This window comes from Mobula birostris, chromosome 24, assembly GCF_030028105.1.
Source record: "Mobula birostris isolate sMobBir1 chromosome 24, sMobBir1.hap1, whole genome shotgun sequence".
In the NCBI taxonomy this organism is placed as follows: domain Eukaryota; kingdom Metazoa; phylum Chordata; class Chondrichthyes; order Myliobatiformes; family Myliobatidae; genus Mobula; species Mobula birostris.
In genome coordinates, this window is record NC_092393.1 from 62249406 (window position 1) to 62270099 (window position 20694).

The 20694-nt window shown below is 49.1% G+C and overlaps 1 protein-coding gene across 3 annotated transcripts in view; it reads right to left on the bottom strand.

Moving 5' to 3' along the window:
* The window catches only part of abcc3 (ATP-binding cassette, sub-family C (CFTR/MRP), member 3), a 193077-nt gene that overhangs the window by 2970 nt on the left and 169413 nt on the right, over positions 1-20694 (bottom strand). For all 3 annotated transcript variants that reach the window (XM_072242475.1, XM_072242476.1, XM_072242473.1), the window contains 6 exons: positions 6705-6904; positions 5683-5809; positions 5125-5226; positions 1790-1936; positions 673-831; positions 107-273 (listed from right to left, as the gene is read on the bottom strand). In XM_072242475.1, the coding sequence (XP_072098576.1) occupies positions 107-273; positions 673-831; positions 1790-1936; positions 5125-5226; positions 5683-5809; positions 6705-6904 (902 nt within the window). The remainder of the gene's footprint in view (positions 1-106; positions 274-672; positions 832-1789; positions 1937-5124; positions 5227-5682; positions 5810-6704; positions 6905-20694) is intronic.

The window sequence follows — 20694 nt, forward strand, 5'->3', positions numbered from 1 at the left end:
GCTGTGTGTACGTACAGGAGAGAGCAGGCACACAGCACTGAGATCTGGGCTGGACCGATGCACCCCACCCACCCCACAGCTTGTTGATCGCTGCTGGCAAAGTTACCTCAGGTTCTCGCCTCCTTCGGAACACTCGTGTTCCAGTCCAGCCGGCAGGTTGTGGACATACTGCTTCAGGTGAGACAGCTCCAACACACTCCACACCTCCTCGTCAGAGTACTGATCAAATGGATCGAGGTTCATCTTCAGGCTGCCAGAGAACAGCACGGGGTCCTTGTACAAAGTATTGGACAGCCTGTTAGTTACCTAGCAGAGAGCCCCCAAGCAAAGGGAGGTGCATCCCCACAGTGAAAGCTGGATTTATAGTGTACATGGAAACATACAGTGAAAAGTGTTTGCATTAACAACCAACATGCCCAAGGATCTGCAGTGGGCACATATTCCAGCACCAACATAGCATGCCCACAATGTTCAGCAGCAATGCCAGCAAAGCAAAACAAAACAAGACCCACTTGCCAACTCAAGGCAATCCTCCAACCCCCTGTTCTGCAGGCAGGGGGAGGGGCTCACAAAGGACCCCAGGGTGTTGCCCGGGAAACTAATTGGCCATTCTTGCTGTGTAGAGTGATGGGGGTGGAGATTAAATGGTAATAATGACAGTGTGGTGCTTACCTGGGGAATGATGGTAAGCCTTGATCTAAGGTCATGCAGCCCAATGTCGGCGATCTTTATCCCGTCGATGCAGATCTCCCCTTCTGCTGCCTCAATGATTCGGAAGAGGCAAAGAGTCATCGAGGACTTGCCGGCACCTGTTCGCCCAACGATGCCAACCTACAGAGCACACCTAGGTGTCAGTTCGATCCAGGACAGGCATGACAAGCACAGCATAGCCCAGCCACTCAGCATACTTGAGGAAGGTGACGTGACCCAGCCTGATTAACATGATGCAGTCTGCTCTGGTCCCAGAGCCACAGACGAATCTCTGCTGAATACCCAGAGTATTGTGTTTGGTTTTGGTCATCTCATTATAGGAAGGCGGTAGAAGCTTTGAAGAGGGCACAGAGGAGATTTACCATGAGGATAGGTTGAGTAACTTTGGAGTGAAGGAAATTGAAAAGTGATATGAGGGAAAAATTAAGTGGCCAGCCAGAGACTTTGTCCCAGGGTGGAAAGGCTAATGTGATGGGCCATAATTTCAAGGTCAGACACACACACACACAATAGGCACGTGATAGATTATGTGGGAGGGAAGGTTTAAATTGATCTTGGAGTAGGCAGAACATGGTGGGTTGAAGGGCCTGTTCTCAGATCATTTGTCCCATCATTCATGCTACTACTGCTTTGCGCTGTGTGATTTCCCGTTTCCCCTTCAAGTAGTTATCCAATTCCACTCTGAAAGCTCTTGTCATATTTGGATTCCAATGTCCTTTGAAACCAGAAGTTCCAGACCTTCATCAGAGCACCAGCCAACATCCTGGACTCGAATCTCGTTACATAGCAGGACAACGCTGACAGCAGTTATCTCACAGCAAGCATGTGTGAGGAGGGATAACCTGATCAAAAGCACCTTCCATTAGTGGGAACACACCAGGCCTGGGCTAAGGTAACAGAACTGTTGATAAATCTGGTGAGGAAGATGAAGCCGGAGGGTGTGGAAATGTAGGACTCTGACAGTGGGGTGAAGAGCAGACAAGGGAACTGGGAGAAATGGGCAAAAGGGTGGGGACAGACTGAAAACCCACAGCATTTAGTGCATGGAACTGTGCCAGACTGGGGCACCTCCACAAACCTTTTCTCCGCCACTGATGCTCAGGTTCAGATTCTTCAGCACCAGGTCCAGGCCCTCTCTGTATCGGACACAGTATCCCTTGAATTCCACCTTCCCCATCTCTGGCCATGATTTGTCTGGGCGATTGGCCTCAATCTCCCAGGGTGCCTGCAATGAAGCAACAGGAAAGGCTCAGGGTAACAGCGGCCTCTGCTGGTGACTCCCCACCAGTGCATAGCCACCCACCAGCACAATTTGAAGTGAGGGCCAAGGGGTCTGCTCCAAATGCCAACAACAGTTATGGAGGCACCGGTGCACAAGATCAGAGGAAGCTGAAGCTTGAAAACTGAGCCAGCTTCATCATGGGTACCAACCTCCTCACCACTGAGGACACTTTAAAAAGGCAGCATTTGTTACTAAGGATCCTTGCCACCCTGTTCTCTTCAGTTCCATCAGAGAGGAGGTGCAGGACCTGTTGACTCAACATTTTAGGAAGAGCTTCTTCCCCTCTGCCATCAGACTGCTGAACAAACGGTCCATGAAAACAACCTTAATATTTTGGTCTCTGCACTATTTATTTTTAAATACATATATGCTTACTGCAGTTTTTATGTATTACACTGTAGAGTCAGAGAAGTCCACCACAGAAGCAGGCCCTTCAGTTCCATCTATGCCATGCCAAAACCATTTTAAACTGCTTACTCCCATCAACCGCACCGGGACCGTATCCCTACCATCCATGTATCTGTCCAAACTTCTCTTAAACTTTGAAAGCAACCTTGCATGCACCACTTGTGCTGGCAGCTCATTCCACGCTCTCACGAATAGGGTCCTGCAGGTAGGTGACTAAAACTGCATACACAATACTCCAAACCAGGCCTCACCAACATCTTATACAACTTCAACATAACATCCCATCTCCTGTACTCGATACATTGATTTATGAAGGCTAGTGTGCAAAAGATTTCTTTACAACCCTATCTACCTGTGATGTAATTTTCAATTACTGACTGACCTGTATTCCCAGATCCCTCTGTTCTGCCACACACCTCAGTGACCCCTACCATGGTTGGTCCTACCAAAGTGTAAAATATCGCACTTGTCTGCATTAAGTCTCATCTGCCGTTTTTTCAGTTGATGCAGATCTCTCTGCAAGCCATGAGATCACTGTCCACTACGCCCCTGATCTTGGTGTCATCTACAAATTTGCTGATCCAGTTAACCACATTATCATCCAGATCATTGATACAGATGACATAACAAAGGACCCAGCACCGGTCCCTGTGGCACACTAGTCACAGGCCTCCAGTTAGATAGGCAACCATCTACTGACACTGGCTTCTCCCACAAAGCCAATGCTTCATTCAATTTACTACCTCATCCTGAATACCAAGTGACTGAACATTTTTGACCAACCTCCCATGCGGGGCCTTGTCAAATGCCTTCCTAAAGTCCATGTAGACAACATCCACTGCCTTGCCTTCAACCATTTTCCTGGTAACTTCCTTGAAAAACTTGTAAGATTAGTTAGACATGACATGAACTAGTTAGACGTTAGTTAGACATGCACAAAGTCATGCTGACTATCCTTAAGCAGTCTATACCTATCCAAATACTTATATATCCAGTCTCTTAGAATGCCTTCTAATAACTTTCCCACAGCTGATGTCAGACTCACCTATAATTTCCTAGTTTATATTTAGAGCCTTTTTTAAACAGCAGATCAATATTGGCTATCCACCAATTCTCTGGTACCTCTCATGTCACTAAGGATGATTTAAATATTTTTGCTAGGGCTCGAGGAATTTCTGCACTTGCTTCCTGTAGGGTTTGAGGGAACACCTTGTCAGGCCCTGGGGATTTATCCATCCTGATTTGCCGCCTCTAATCTGTACAAGATCCATGAAGTTAACATTGTATTGCCTCACTTCTATAGACTCTGTATCCGTCTCCTGAGTAAATACAGATGCAAAAAAAAATTTAAGATCTCCCCCATCTGTTCTGGCTCCACACATGGACTACCATTCCGTTCTTCCAGAGGACAACTTGTGTCCCTTGCAATCCTTTTGCTCTTCACTTATCTGTAGAATGCCTTGGGATTCTCCTTCACCTTGTCTGTTAGAGCAACATCATGCCTTTTTTCAGTCCTCCTGATTTCTTTAGTGTTTTCTTGCATTGCTTATACTCCATGAGCACCTCACTTGTTCCTACCTGCCTATACCTTCTATGCACTTTTTTCCCCTTAACCAGGGCCTCAATAGCTCCTGAAAACCAACGTTCCCTACACCTGTTATCTTCACCTTTTACTCTGACAGGCACATACAAGCTTTGAACTCTCAAAATTTCACTTTTAAAGGCCTCACAAATTACATCTTTGCCAAAAAACAGCCTGCCCCAATCCACACTTGGCAGATCATTTCTGATAACATCAAAGTTGGCCTTACTCCAATTTAGAATCTCAACCTGCGGGCCAGGTCTACATTTTTGCATATTTACTTTGAACCTAATGGCATTGTGGTCACTAAATGCAAAGTGTTCCCCTACACAAACTACGGTCACCTGCTCTGTCTCATTCCTAACAGCAGATCCAGTATCTCACTCTCTCTTGTTGGGACTTTACATATTGATGAAGGAAACTTTCCTGAGCACATTTGATAAACTCTGCCCCATCTAGTCCTTTTACAGTATTGGATTCCCGGTCAATATGTGGAAAGTTAAAATCACCTACTATAACAACCTTATGTTTCTTACAACAGTCTGCTCTCTCTACAAATTTGTTCCTCTAAGTCCCCAGGACTGCTGGGTGCTCTGTAATAGAATCTCATTAACATGGTCATACCTTTCTTATTTCTCAGTTCCACCCATAACGCCTCATTAGAGGAGTTCTCCAGTGTCTGTCTGAGCACTGCCGTGACATTTTCCCTTACTATCAACGCCACTCCTTTAACCCCTCCCGCACTGTAACATCTAAAACAATGGATCCCAGGAATATTGAACCGCCAGTCCTGCCTCTCCTGCAAACAAATCTCACTTAAAGGTGTTACTATCCTGGAGTCCCACCAGCATCTCAGGGGTCACCAGTGGTCACAGAAGCCCAACTGGTCTGGTTATATTAATGCACTGACTGCGAGAGATCAGTGCTGGGTACCGGGCAGAGAGTGCCACACCAAGGCCTCTGCACCATTTGCAGGGCATATGGGGAGATCTGCCAGGAAGTAGACAGGCAGAACAATTCTCTGCTGTGGGGGTAGGAGCCAGAACCGGGGTCTCTGCATTCACACTGATCTTACAGTCGGTTAAAGGGCTGGCACATGATGGGCTGAAGGGTCTGTACTATGATCCTGGTGTTACTTTACCTCTGTGGCAGTTTCCGAATACTCCTTCACCCTCTCCACCGCCACGATGTTGGACTCCAAATCTGAGGTCATTCTGACCATCCAGTTCAAGGACATGGTCACCTGTGATCAGACAGAATTCCTGCAAGTGTGATCTGGAATATCTCAAGGTCCTCATACAGATCCACTCCCACCACCCACAACCCTGCAGAGCTCACCCATCACTGAGGGGAGGGGCTACTGCCATGTTTGTGTCTCAGATTAGTTTTGACACAGTTCTTGTGTCACAGTCACATTGGTTGGAGGCCCAGAGGTGGCCTGTCCTGGGTCGGAAAGGGGTTGTTCTGTTTTAGTTGCTTGTGTTGTTCTGCTGAACACTGTGACACCCACGGGCTGTGCCCAGCTCATCCTTGGGTTTTACAAACAACAAATTTCACCGTATTTCTTGATGTATACATGGTAAATGAACCTGAGTCTGTATCTGCACGATGGCTAGTTCTGACAGAAAGACATTGGCTTGCAGCCTTGGGATATCCCAGAGCGGGAGCTGGGGATGGAGGCACGTGAGTGAGGTCTTACCTGCAGAGCATAGGACACTGAGAGACCCACAACGCCGGGACTGAGGAAGTTTCGGCCAATCACAGCAAACAGTGCAGCAAAGAGGACAACACAATTCCCGATAAACTCGATCCGGACCCCCAGCCACCTGAGGTGGGGTTAGAAATAGAGTGAAGAGTGGGTACTTCCCCAACAGCTTCCCGTCACCACCACCCCCCACCCATCTCAGGGAAGGTCGGGTGGGCAATGCCGAAACCAGGCTATAGGAAGGTGGGTAAAGGCAAGGTGACGGTGCGAGAAGACGATCCAGCAGAAGTAGAGGGGTGGGGTGATTTGTCCGTCCTCTGTGTCTGGCCATCTGTCTGCGTGTGTCTTGGTGCTGGTGGCCCCCGTGTTTGTCTGGGGAAGAGGTTCTGTGCAGAGGGTACAGGGTGTTGGGGACGAGGCTAAAGAACAGGTAGTACTGTAATCGCTGAATGCTCCCAGTACCACGTGCTAGTCAGGGCAGCAGTCCGATGATAGTACAGATGAAGGAGTGGAGGCATTTCTGTCCCAGAGGGAGGTGAATCTGTAGAATTCATTATCACAAATGACTGTAGAGGCCAAGTCATTGACTATATTTAAAGCAGAGGTTGACAGGTTCTTGATTGGTCAGGCATCAAAGATTACAGAGAGAAGGCAGGAGAATGGGTCTGAGGGGTGAAATAAATCAGCCATGGTGGAATGATGGAGAGGTTCGATGGGCCCAATGGCCTCATTCTGCTCCTGTGTCTGATGGTCTTGTTTTCTGCAGTGACTCAGAAAAAGGGCAATGTGGAGAGGAGGTGAAACTCGGTGGAGGCTGGATTCTGACAGATCCATGGGAAGGTGAGAAGAACAGGACGTAATGCAGAAGAAGATTCAGCAGAAAGTTGACAAGCAGGACGGTCTGTGTGTGATTGATACAGATATATAAAATACACACACACATATTTATTTATTTATCTATCTATCTATCTAGCCAACTATCTACCTGTCTACCTATCTCGGTGTCAGCGACTCACCTGTTAGCCACAATGCCCGGGTAGTAACTCTTCTGGTTGGCATCCACTTTAATGTCATTAAGGAGAGTAAAGCTCTTCTCTCGGCCGTAAGCTCGGATCACGCTGGAGCCAGTGATTGTCTCCGAGAAGTGGGAGTAGATGGGTGAGCGGCTGACGGACTCCAGGCGTTTCAGCTGCCGCGAGGTGGCCACATAGAAACGCTGCCGGGGGAGAGGAGCAGTGGTTGGAGATAGGGCAACATACATCACCTCGGTCCTTGGCCCAGTCAGGACAGGCTGCTGTCCAGTACTCTAGGCCGGGGGGTGGTGGTGTGGGTAGCAAGGGGCATGTTAGCAGATGGTGGCACCCTCAGAGACATTAACCACACAGTGGGGCAGATGCAGTAACCAGTGTTCCCTCCCCATGGGGCACAGACCCTGGGAACTTCGGGGCCAACACACACACACACACACACACACACACACACACACACACACACACAGAGGCCACCTGCCCCCTCCTACTTGTTACCATCAGGAAGAGAAAAATTCATCTTCCCCAGCAGCCCCTCCCTGCACTAACCAAGTACACAGAGTGACGGAGCCTTTGGCTACTCCGCCAATCCACTCCAGTCTGGGCGAGGATTTCTATCTAATATCTGTTCCTTACACAGATTCTGCCCCGTAGTTCTAGAGACCCATCTTTCGAATCCACGTGTAAGTGTCCTGCACATTTCCAATGAGATCACTTTTTCTTCTAAACTCTCGAGAGTTAATTGTTGAACTCTATCTTGGTACAACTCCCTTCTCTCGGGAATCGATGTGTGAGACTTGGCCACACTCCCCCAATGCCACACCTGAATTTGGATTCCATCTCTTTGCAAGCCGTGGGTCCTGTGGTTTGATTCACTAAGTAAATACTGGTTGTAAATTTCAGGACCGTGTGTTCAAATTAGCTAATCATCCTCCAAACTCCTGAACTTACTTCATTATCAGTGGTGGCAAGGCCAGACCAGTGCAGAGAGTTACAGGAGAGGTCCCTTCTGTAACTCCTGATGAAGGGTCTTGGCCTGAAATGTCAACTGTTTATTCATTTCCATAAATGCTACCTGACATGCTGACTTCCTCCAGCACTTTGTGTGTGCTACCCTCTATAACTCGAGCAGGACATCTTGCCTCTTGCAATAAAGGCCCACATATTGTTCCCTTGCGAAGACTGGACTGGAGGCCGAGAGTTGGCTGTCCTGGGGTTGGGGGCCTGACTGTGTGGGTGCAATGGGAAAAGGGGCTTGTTTTATAGTGTTCCTTTGGTATTGCTGTTTGTGTTCTGCTGAACGTTGTGGGCATGCTATATTGGCATTAGTATATGTGCCAATACTTGCAGGCTGCCCCCAGCGCATCCTTGGTTGTGCTGGTTGTTGCATTTCACTGTACCTGTGATAAAAAAATCTGAATCTAATCATTTCCCAGACCTTCAATGATCCATATACAACTGTTGTAATTTCTTGTACACAATCGTTGGAACACTGGGGCTCTTTGACACATGCACTCACGCAGTCAGCACGACAGGAAACACTACAACACCATCAGTAATCTTTGCCATCTGGTCTGGAGCCGAAGGATCAGCTCTTGATGACACACTGACAGCTCAGAGTTGGCTTTAATACCAAACTCCCTCAGGCACCGCTCTCCAGACGATTCACCGTCAGGAATTACTTGTCTGTTCAATCTGAAGTCTAATTCCGCCCAATGAAGCAGGCCGCGTTCTGTGGAGGTGTGCAGCTCTACCTCAGCCTTCCCCAGTGCTGTCCACATCATTCAAACTCAGACAACTTGTACCTTCAGTGTGTCTGAGACAGATGTGGTGTTAGAACAAGTGATCAAGACAACAGTCAGAGGGTTCTGAAGGAGGGGTGGGGAGCAGATAGGATGAGGGAGAAGGTTTCATACATGTAACCAGAGCTCTGGGCCCAGGCCGCTGAGGGAAAGGCTGACAACCATGGAGCATTTGAATCTGGAGCCTTTAGGCCAAAACCGGAGGAGTGGAGAGATGAAAGAGTTGAGTTACCAGGAGTGAGTGTAGAGGCTGTAGAAATGCTGAACCAGGGTCCCACATCGCTCAGAGAATAAGGACTGACGGTGAACCTGTGGGCAGACTCAAGGATTTGGAGCCATTTCCAGCCCTGGGGGAAGGAGTCAGTGAGCGGCCATCAAGATTCCACAGGGAGGCAGTACAGCGTTGTGAGGCAACCTCGAGTCAGAATGGCAAGTCAGGAGTCAGGTGAGAGACCAAGGATTGATGGGGTTGGTCCATCCTGGTCTGGAGGGCAGTGATATGGCTGAATATGTCACTGGCTCTGGAGGTGAGCAGGAGGAACTAGAGGGACTAGAGAGACACGAGGGACAAGCCAACTGAGGACTAGAGGTGGTCAGAATGGACACCCAACATCAGGGGAGAGCAGTGGCTCATCTCCCTTACACACAGCTTACCCCTACCGCACCACCAGGCATCTCACACACACACACACACACTCACACACACTCACTCACTCTCTCACACACACACACACACACACTCACACTCACACACAGTACCAGAATACTGGAGGGGGAGAATGTTATTCAAGAAAAGTAATAGGGATAATATGGGAATTATAAAACAGTGAGTGGTATGTAACTGGAGGGCAAACTATTGGAAAGGATTCTTAGAGACAGGATTTCCGAGCATTTGGAGAAGCACAGTCTGACTGAGAATAGTCAGCATGGCTTTGAGAGGGGTAGGTCATCCCTCACAAGCCTGATTGAATTTTTTGAGTCTACAATGATGAACGTAGAGCAGTAGATGTGGTGTATCTGGATTTTAGTTTGGCGTTCGACAGGATTCCCCATGGTAGGCTCATTCAGAAAATGTGATTTTTGTAAATGATTTAGATGAGAAAGCAGAAAAATGGGTTAGTTAATTTGCAGATGTCATGAAGGTTGGTGGTGTGGGGGACAGGACATTGACAGGATGCAGAGCTGGGCTGAAAAGTGGCAGATGGAATTCAATCCAGAGAGTTGCGATGTGATTCACTTTGAAGGGCTGAACTTAAAGGCAGAGTACAAGGTTCCTAACAGTGTGGACAAACAAAGGGAACCCTAGCTCCCTCAAAGTTGCCACATATGTTGATAGGGTGGTTGAGAAGGCAAATCTATGTTGGTCTTCATTAGTCAAGGGATTGAGTTCAAGGGCAAGAAGGTTATGTTGCAGCTCTATAAAACCCTGGTTACACTACACTTGGAGTGTTGTGTTCAGTTCCGGTTGTCTTATTCTAGGAAGGATGTGGAAGCCTTGGAGAAGGATCAGAGGAGATTTACCAGTGTGGATTACAGAGCATGTCTGATGAGGATAGGTTGATCAAGCTCCGGAGGGGGCTATGTGGGAGGGAAGGGTTACAGTGATCTTAGGCGAGATTGAAAGATCAACAGGTGTGGACCGAGGGCCTCCACTGCATTGTTCTATATACACATCTCTCTTTCTCTTTCCCTCTCTCTCACTGTCTCGCCCTCTCCTTCTCCCCACACACATACAGTGAACCATATGACGGTGAGTGGGGGGGTCAAGAATGAGAGAGGACAGCACAGGATACACTGAAGCAAGTGCAGGCGCAGCAGCTGAGAGGCCTTGAGCATGCAGTAACCTCGGGCCTGTGTGTGATGACAAGATCGTCAGCGGAGAAAGGCACAGAGCCACGCTGCCACAAGACGGGCACCCTGGCATGAGCGAGTTGCGCTAAAGGCCCACGCACTGCCCCACTGTGCTGACCATAGGACAAAGGAGCAGAAATAGGCCATCGGCCCATTGTGTCTGCTCTGTCATTCCATCATGGCTGAACTAGTTTCCCTCTCAACCCTATTCCCCTGTCTTCTCTCTGTAACCTTTGAAACTTGACTAACCAAGAACCTATCAATCTTCACTTTAAATATACCCAATGACTTGGCCTCCACATCCATCTGTGGCAATGAATTCCACAGATTCAGCACCCTCTAGCTGAAGAAATTCCTCCTCATCTCTATTCTGGATGGTTCTCCCTCTATTCTGAGGCTGTACCTCTCTGGAAATCTGTAACCGGCGGGGGTTGGGGAAAAGAGGAGCAGCATGTGGGCATAGCATAGCAGCAGGCGAGAATACCTACTCCTGGGCACATCACCTCCTGAGGCAGGTTCCCAATGCAGAACACCAACCACACCCTGCCTTTACAAATGTCACTGTATTGCCTGGTTCCTCCAGTCGTTAACCAGGCTGGGGCCCAGGTTGGAACTGGACAAACCCACCCACTCCAGGGAAAATTATTAAATCCTCAAACACTCAACAGCCCAGTTACACCAAGACAGATCTAGGGGCTCCTTCCAATAAGGGTCGGTGTTGGGATCACTTCTTTTAACGCTGTATACAGATGACGGAACAGATGGCTCTGTTGCCAGGTTTACAGATGATACAAGGATTGGTGGAGGGGCAGGTAGTGTTGAGGAAACAGGTTGGATGCAGAAGGATTTAGACAGATTAGGAGAATGGGCAAGGAAGTAGCAAATGAAATACAGTGTTGGAAAATGCATGGTCATGCACTTTGCTAGTAGAAATAAACGTGCGGACTATTTTCTAAATGGGGAGAAAATCCAGGAATCTGAGACGCAGAGGGAGTTCGAAGTCCTTGTGCAGAACACCCTAAAGGTTAACTTGCACGTTGAGTCAGTGGTGAGGAAGGCAAATACCATCTTAGTGTTCATTTCAAGAGGTCTAGAATACAAGAGCAAGGAGGTGATGCTGAGGCTTTATAAGGCACAGGTGAGACTTCAACTTGAGTATTGTGAACAGTTTTGGGTCCCTGATCTTAGAAAAGATGTACTGGCATTGGAGAGGGTCTAGAGGAGGTTCACAAGGAAGATTCTAGGACTTAAAGGATTATCATACGAGGAACGTTTGATGGCTCTGGGTCTGTACTCACTAAAATTTAGAAGGATGAGGGGGGGATCTCATTGAAACCTTTCGAATGTCAAAAGACCTAGACAGAGTAGATGTGGAACAGATGTTTCCCATGGTGGGAGAGTCTAGGACAAGAGAGCACAGCCGCAGGATAGAGAAGCGCCCTTTCAAAACAGAGATGCGGAGAAATTTCTTTAGCCAAAGGGTGGTGAGTTTGTGGAATTTATTGCCACATGCAGCTGTTAAGGCCAGTTTGTTGGGTATATTTAAGGCAGAGATTGATAGTTTCTTGATTGGACATGGCATCAAAGGTTATGGGGTAAAGGCCAGAAATTGGGGTTGAGGAGGAGATTTAAAAAAGATCAGCCATGATTGAATGGAGGAGCAGACTCGATGGGCCAGAAGCCCTAATTCTGCTCCTATGTCTTATGGTCTAATAGCAGGCACTGCTCAGACTGAGCAGGTTATGGAGGAGTGGGAAGCTGCCTGTAGCAGCAGAGTGGGGAGATGCAGGAGGGAAGAGCGCCGGACAGGAGGAGGAGCAGACATGAGTGAATGAGGGGGATGGCCACGGCAGCACAACCCTATTACAGCTTGGGGCACCAGAGTTCAGAGTTCAATTCCAAAGTCAGCTGTAAGGAGTTTGTACATCCACCCCGTGGAGTGTGTAGGGTTCCTCTGGGTGATTTGGTTTCCTCCCACGGTGCAAAGATGTACCAGTTAGTGGGTGAATTGGTGATTGTAAATTGTCCTGTGATTAGGCTGGGGGTAAGTGGCCAGTTGCTCGGCGGTGCAGCTCAGAGGGCTGGAAGGTTGTATCTCTGTATCTTCAGAAGTGCATCTTCCTTGAATTACCACAGCTGCTTTGACCCAGCCACCCACTGCCCTCATACTAGACGGGAGGTTACTGGATATACTCGCTATCAGAAACTAATACAGAAGGGTCGGCCCTCCCTCACACAGCGACTCCCTTTCAAACAGCAGGTTGTTTAAAATGTTGAATAAATCTGGGGAAAACAGTTGCAGTGGGTTCACAGTCAAAGTGTCCCTCAGCCTGAGGGTTTATCCCTTGGCTATCTGTGATGGTCCCAGTTCTGGCTAGGGGCTGCCCTCTCCTACCTGACTCTCCCCCCCCCCACCACCCCCAACCCCAGGTTCCCCTAGTACCTGCAGAGAGAAGTAAAGGCAGGCAACAGGAATAGATGGCAGCATGCTGAGTGGGATGAAATGAGCCAGCACTAGCAAGGTGGACAGAACTTCAAAGAAGCAGAGCAGGAAGTCCTCCGCACAGGCCGGTATCCGGTTGTCGATGGTGTCCACATCCTGTGAGAAGCGGTTCATAATTCGGCCGGCTGGGGTCAGCTCAAAGAACTGCATGGGACAGCGGAGGGTGTGGTTAAGCAGGTGAGCATGCAGGAGGCTAGAGGCACGGACACAGCACACTACAAATAGCAGATGTGACGCAACGTAGGACAGCGCGCCTGTGGATGAGAACAGGGTGTTACTGCCCCAAAGAACCATCAGACGATCTGAACAATACCCAACAATACCTTGGGCTCTCCACGGACACTGACAGGGAGATGGGCATATCTTTGTTTGCCTATTTTCTTACAAAAACATGTTTAATATAAATTACACTCTTCAATACCACACCAGAGACAAAGACTGACTAACAAAAACTAAATTAAAATATTCCCATCACAAACAAGAGAAAACCTGCAGATGCTGTAAATTCAGAACAACACACGCAAAATGCTGGAGAAACTCAGAAGGTCCGACAGCATCTGTGGAAAAGAGTGATCAGTTGACGTTTCAGGCTGACAACCTTCATGAGGACCTGATGCCTCAAAGCATCGACTGTTTACTCTTTTCCACCGATGCTGCCTGACCTGCTGAGTTCCTCCAGCATTTTGTTTGGGTTGCTACTCCCTGTCAAGAAGGGCACTTATCCCCTGCAGTGCCCAATTATCCCAGAATTCCTCCTTGGTACCCACGGACACCATTGTGCCCTCTCCACAGTTATCCAAGCACAGACAATACCTCTGGAACATCACCTGGCAGTTGGCCCAGTCAGAACCCCCCGCTGCCCATATCCAGGACCCATGGATAGCAACCCTTGCTAATCTCAGGATGGAGTCTGCTAGGACTACTGGATGACTGCATAGAAATTTGGTGGGGCCATCCCTGCTTGCCCTGGGATTATGACAGGACATTACAATTGTTTTGTTGTCATCTGTGATACATTGCAGGAGCTTTCAAGAGACAGTGGGAAGGGTAAAATGTCTAAGGCTGGGGAACAAACAGCAGCTGCAGGGCAGGTTTAAGCAGCTGACTGATGCAACACTCTCCTGCCCTGATGTGGATAGAGAATTGGTTAGCAGACAGGAAGCAAAGAGTGGGAATAAACGGGACCTTTTCAGAATGGCAGGCGGTGACTAGTGGGGTACCACAAGGCTCAGTGCTGGGACCCCAGTTGTTTACAATATATATTAATGACTTGGATGAGGGAATTAAATGCAGCATCTCCAAGTTTGCGGATGACACGAAGCTGGGTGGCCGTGTTAGCTGTGAGGAGGATGCTAAGAGGATGCAGAGTGACTTGGATAGGTTGGGTGAGTTGGCAAATTCATGGCAGATGCAATTTAATGTGGATAAATGTGAAGTTAACCACTTTGGTGGCAAAAGTAGGAAAACAGATTATTATCTGAATGGTGGCCGATTAGGAAAAGGGGAGGTGCAACGAGACCTGGGTGTCATTATACACCAGTCATTGAAAGTGGGCATGCAGGTACAGCAGGCGGTGAAAAAGGCGAATGGTATGCTGGCATTTATAGCAAGAGGATTCGAGTACAGGAGCAGGGAGGTACTACTGCAGTTGTACAAGGCCTTGGTGAGACCACACCTGGAGTATTGTGTGCAGTTTTGATCCCCTAATCTGAGGAAAGACATCCTTGCCATAGAGGGAGTACAAAGAAGGTTCACCAGATTGATTCCTGGGATGGCAGGACTTTCATATGAAGAAAGACTGGATGGACTGGGCTTGTACTCGTTGGAATTTAGAAGATTGAGGGGGGATCTGATTGAAACGTATAAAATCCTAAAGGGATTGGACAGGCTAGATTCAGGAAGATTGTTCCCGATGTTGGGGAAGTCCAGAACGAAGGGTCACAGTTTGAGGATAAAGGGGAAGCCTTTTAGGACCGAGATTAGGAAAAACTTCTTCACACAGAGAGTGGTGAATCTGTGGAATTCTCTGCCACAGGAAACAGTTGAGGCCAGTTCATTGGCTATATTTAAGAGGGAGTTAGATATGGCCCTTGTGGCTACGGGGATCAGGGAATATGGAGGGAAGGCTGGGGCAGGGTTCTGAGTTGGATGACCAGCCATGATCATACTGAATGGCGGTGCAGGCTCGAAGGGCCGAATGGCCTACTCATGCACCTATTTTCTATGTTCCCCTCAATCTCTGACCTTCCCTCCAGTTTCCAAGTCACTCAAGAAAACTGCTTCACCCGACAGTCTTGGTGCTGTCTGCATTAACAATTCTCATCACCTGTCTCGGTCAGAATAATATGATGAGACAGTGTGGAGGGAGCTTCACTCTGTGTCTGACCCCGGGAGTGTGTGATGGGACAGTGTAGAGGGAGCTTCATTCTGTGTCTGACCCTGGAGTGTGTGAAGGGACAGTGTAGAGGGACCTTCACTCTGTGTCTGACCCCGGGAGTGTGTGATGGGACGGTGTGGAGGGAGATTCTCTCTGTGTCTAACCCCGGGAGTGTGTGATGGGACAGTGTGGAGGGAGCTTCACTCTGTGTCTGACCCCGGGAGTGTGTGATGGGACGGTGTGGAGGGAGCTTCACTCTGTGTCTGACCCCGGGAGTGTGTGATGGGATGGTGTGGAGGGAGCTTCACTCTGTGTCTGACCCTGGGAGTGTGTGATGGGATGGTGTGGAGGGAGTTTCACTCTGTGTCTAACCCCAGGAGTGTGATGGGACGGTGTGGAGGGAGCTTCACTCTGTGTCTGACCCCGGGAGTGTGTGATGGGATGGTGTGGAGGGAGCTTCACTCTGTGTCTAACCCCGGAGTGTGTGAAGTGACAGTGTGAAGGGAGCCTCATTCTGTGTCTGACCCTGGGGTGTGTGATGGGACGGTGTGGAGGGAGATTCTCTCTGTGTCTGACTCCGGGAGTATGTGATGGGACAGTGTGGAGAGAGCTTCATTCTGTGTCTAACCCCGGGAGTGTGTGATGGGACGGTGTGGAGGGAGCTTCACTCTGTGTCTGACCCCGGGAGTGTGTGATGGGACAGTGTGGAGGGAGCTTCATTCTGTGTCTGACCCTGGAGTGTGTGATGGGACAGTGTGGAGAGAGCTTCACTCTGTGTCTGACCCCGGGAGTGTGTGAGGGGATGGTGTGGAGGGAGCTTCACCCTGTATCTGACTCCGGGAGTGTGTGATGAGACAGTGTGGAGAGAGCTTCACTCTGTGTCTGACCCCGGGAGTGTGTGAGGGGATGGTGTGGAGGGAGCTTCACCCTGTATCTGACTCCGGGAGTGTGTGATGAGACAGTGTGGAGGGAGCTTCACTCTGTGTCTGACCCCGGGAGTGTGTGATGGGACAGTGTGGAGGGAGCTTCATTCTGTGTCTGACCCTGGAGTGTGTGAAGGGACAGTGTAGAGGGAGCTTCACTCTGTGTCTGACCCCGGGAGTGTGTGATGGGACGGTGTGGAGGGAGATTCTCTCTGTGTCTAACCCCGGGAGTGTGTGATGGGACGGTGTGGAGGGAGCTTCACTCTGTGTCTGACCCCGGGAGTGTGTGATGGGATGGTGTGGAGGGAGCTTCACTCTGTGTCTAACCCCGGGAGTGTGTGATGGGACGGTATGGAGGGAGCTTCACTCTGTGTCTAACCCCGGGAGTGTGTGATGGGACAGTGTGGAGGGAGCCTCACTCTGCGTCTGACTCATTCTAACAGGTTGGCTCAATATTTAAGAGCCAGAGAGACTGAATCATACAGCACAAATACAGACCATTCAGTCCGTCAACTCTCCATTTATACAAATTCCACTTGTAAGTGTGTAAGTAGCAGCCATCAGGTTCTGACCCCTGCAGTAACAGGCTCCCTAAATGGCCAGGCTCAAACCCCTGCAGTAACGGATTCTCTGACTGGTCAGGGTGTCAGGTTCTGATCACCTGTAGTAACGGGCTCTCTAACTGGTCAGGAGCCCCATGAACTGATCCCTTACCTGTCTAAACCAAAAGGTTCAGTACAACATTGTGGGCTGAATGGCCTGTTACTGTACTGTACTGTTCTATGCTCTATGTTTGTGGGATACAATCTTCTATCACCCCTCGCAGTGTGCACCACACAGCCACCACACTCTGTATAAAACCTTACCTCTAATACCCCCCTGTAATTTCCTCCAATCACCTTAAAATTATGGCCCCTCGTATTAGCCATTACCACCCTGGGAAAATGTCTTTGTCTGTCCACTCGATCTATGCCTCTTATCATCTTGTACACCTCTATCAAGTCTCCTCTCAGCCTAGCTCACTCAACCTGCCCTCATACAACATGCTCTCTAATCCAGAAGCATGCTGGTAAATCTCCTCTGCACCCTCTCTAAAGCTTCCACATCCTTCCTATGATAGTTGACCAGAAATGAATACAATATTCCGAATTGAGAAGCCAGCTCTGATCCCAGCTCTCATCCATGTCGGGTCTTCACCGTCCCCTCTGACCTCCCCTCTCTGAGGCAGAACGTTCTGTCCTAAGTAAGGGCCTCACCTTTGACCCCTGTGCCCACATGTCACTGAGTTCCACGACCGCCAAGAAGCTGAGTTCTTCTTCTGCTGCCTCTGTCTCTGTGCCTATTTCTTTGGCAAGGACTCTCCACCCCACATCGATAACCCTCCTCCTCTTCCTAGACACCCCAGCCTGCTACCTGCTCTGGACTTTTTCACTGCCAACTGCCAATGGACATCAACCATCTCAACTTCATACTCCTCTCTCCAATTCCAACCTGACTCCCCAAACGCCCAGCTCTCCACTCCCTCCACACCAATCCTAACCTCACCATCAAACTCGCAGATAAAGGAGGTGCTGTAGTAATCTAGCACACTGACCTCTACCTGCTGAGGCCAAGCACCAACTCTCAGACACCTCCTCTTATTTACCCCTCGAACAGGACCCCACTGAGGAACACCAGGCCATTGTCTCCTACACCATCACCAATCTTATTGGCGCTGGGGATCTCCCATCCACTGCCACCAACCTCATCGTTCCCGCACCCTGCACCTCCCGTTTCTACTACCTATCCAAAATCCACAAACCATTTGTCCAGGTAGACACATTGTTTCAGCTTGTTCCTGAGCCTCTGAACTCATATCTGCACACCTCGACTCTATTTTATCCCCCTGATCCAGTCCCTTCCTACCTATATCCATGACACCTCACACACTTTGGATCTTTTCAATGATTTCAAGTTCCCTGGCCCCCATCACCTTATTTTTACTGTGGATGTCCAATCTCTCTACACCTCCATACCCCACCAGGAAGACCTCAAAGCTCTTAGTTTCTTTCTGGACACCAGACCCAACCAGTACCTCTCCACCACCACTCTCCTCCACCTAGTGGAACTTGTCCTTATTTTAAATAATTTCTCCTTTGGCTCCTCCCACTTCCTTCAAACAAAAGCTGTGTGTCCATTGGCACTCACACAGGTCCCAGCTATGCCTGCCTTTTTGTCGGCTACATGGAACAGTCTATGTTCCAAGCCCACACTAGTGCCCGTCCACACTTTTCCTACGCTACATCGACAACTGCATTGGTGCTGCTTCTTGCACTCATGCTGAACGCGTCAATTTCATCCACTCTGCCTCCAACTTATACCCTGCCCTCACATTTACCTGGTTTATTTCTGACACCTCCCTCCCCTTTCTCGATCTCACTGTCTCTATCTCTGGAGATAGCTTATCTATTGATGCCTATTACAAACCCATGGACTCTCACAGTTACCTGGACTATTCCTCCTCCCACCCTGTTACTTGTAAAAACACTATCCCCTTCTCTCAATTCTTCCATCTCTGCTGCATCTGCTCTCAGGATGAGGCATTTCATTCCAGAACGAAGGAGATGTCCTCCTTCTACAAAGAAAGAGGCTTCCCTTCTTCCGCTGCCCTCAACCACATCTCTTCCATTTCATGCATGTCTGCTGTCACCCCATCCTTCCGCCACCCCACCAGGGATGAGGTTCCTCTTGTCCTCACTTACCACCCCACCAGCCATAATTCTCTGCAATTTCTGCCATTTCCAATGGGATCCCACCACCAAGCACATCTTTCCCTCCCCTCCCTTCTGCTTTCTGCAAGGATCGCTCCCTACGCGACTCCTTGTCCATTCGTCCCTCCCCACTGATCTCCCTCCTAGCACGTATCCTTGCAAGTGGAACAAGTGCTACACCTGTCCCTACACCACCTCCCTCACTACCATTCAGGGCCCCAAACAGTCCTTCCAGGTGAGGCAACACTTCGCCTGTGAGTCTGGTAAGGTTATGTACTGTGTCCGGTGCTCCTGGTGTGGCCTTCTGTACATCTGTGAGACCTGACGTAGATTGGGAGACCGCTTTGCCGAGCACCTACGCTCCATCCGTCAGAAAAAGCGGTATCTCATATTTTAATTCCACTCCCCATTCCATTATGTCTATCCATGGCCTCCTCTACTGTCAAGATGAAGCCACACTCAGGTTGGAGGAACAACACCTTATATTCTATCTCAGTAGCCTCCAATCTAATGGCATGAACAGTGATTTCTTGAACTTCTGATAATGCCTCCCCCACCCTTCACCATTTCCCATCCCCTTTTCCCTCTCTCACCTTATCTTCTTGCCATCCATCACCTCCCTCTGGTGCTCCTCCCCCTCTTCTTTCATCCATGGCATTCTGTCCTCTCCTATCAGTCTCCTCCTTCTCCAGCCCTGTACCTCTTTCATCAATCAACTTCCCAGCTCTTTACTTCACCCCTCCCCCTCACAGTTTCACCTACCACCTTGTGTTTCTCTCTCCCTTTCCCCCACCTTTAAAATCTATTCCTCGGCTTTTTTTCTCTAGTCTTGTCGAAGGGTTTCTGGCCAAAAAGTCAACCGTACATTTCTCCATAGATGCTGCCTGGTCTGCTAAGTTCCTCCAGCATTTTGTGTGTTGCAACAATATTCCAAGTGTGGTCTAACAAAGGTTTTATAGAGCTGCAGAGTTACCTTGTGGCTCTTGAACTGAGTGCCCTGCCTAATGAAGGCCACACACCGTATACCTTAATCACCGAACAAATTGTGCAGCAGCTTTGAGGGATCTATGGATGTGGAACCACAAGATTCCTATGTTAAGAATCTTGCCATGAACTCTGTATTCTGCCTTCAAGTTCAACCTCACAAAATAAATCACCTTACACTTTATAGGATTGAATTCCGTCTCCCCGAGGTGAAACCAGTTCATAAGAACATCCACGTGCAGTAAATGACTCCTTCCCTCCCAAGGGTGATGCCTGAGTTACTGCGGTCTATCTTGCTGACTGGGGTTGGACTGGACAGTTACACTGCACGACTACCCGCTTGTAGTGTGGAGAGCCTCCCGTTTCGGCAGACATGCTAAAGCACCGACTTCTCCCTTCTCAGGCTCTGTGTGATGTGGACCAGGCAGCCCTCTCTCATCAGGTAGCAGTGGGGAGCTGGAGGGGGATGTAGATAGTTTTTGCCTTTTCCCCCAGGGCACATGTTAATGACATAATCTACATCCTCATATGCAAGTGACAGTGTCAGGTGAGATCACATTGTGAGCTGCTGGAACTTCAACTCCACCGGGTGAAGCGGCTTTCAGAGTGTCAGTGATGTGTGTGAGGCAGAGGGAGGAGGGAGATACTGATGGAGGAGAGGGCAGAGAAGATTCCACACACAGAAGGTATGCTGGAAAGGTATGAGAGGAAACACAATACTCAGTCTCATCTACACTCCCACCCCTCCGAACCACTGGTACTGACCCAAGACACATCTGCAGGACACA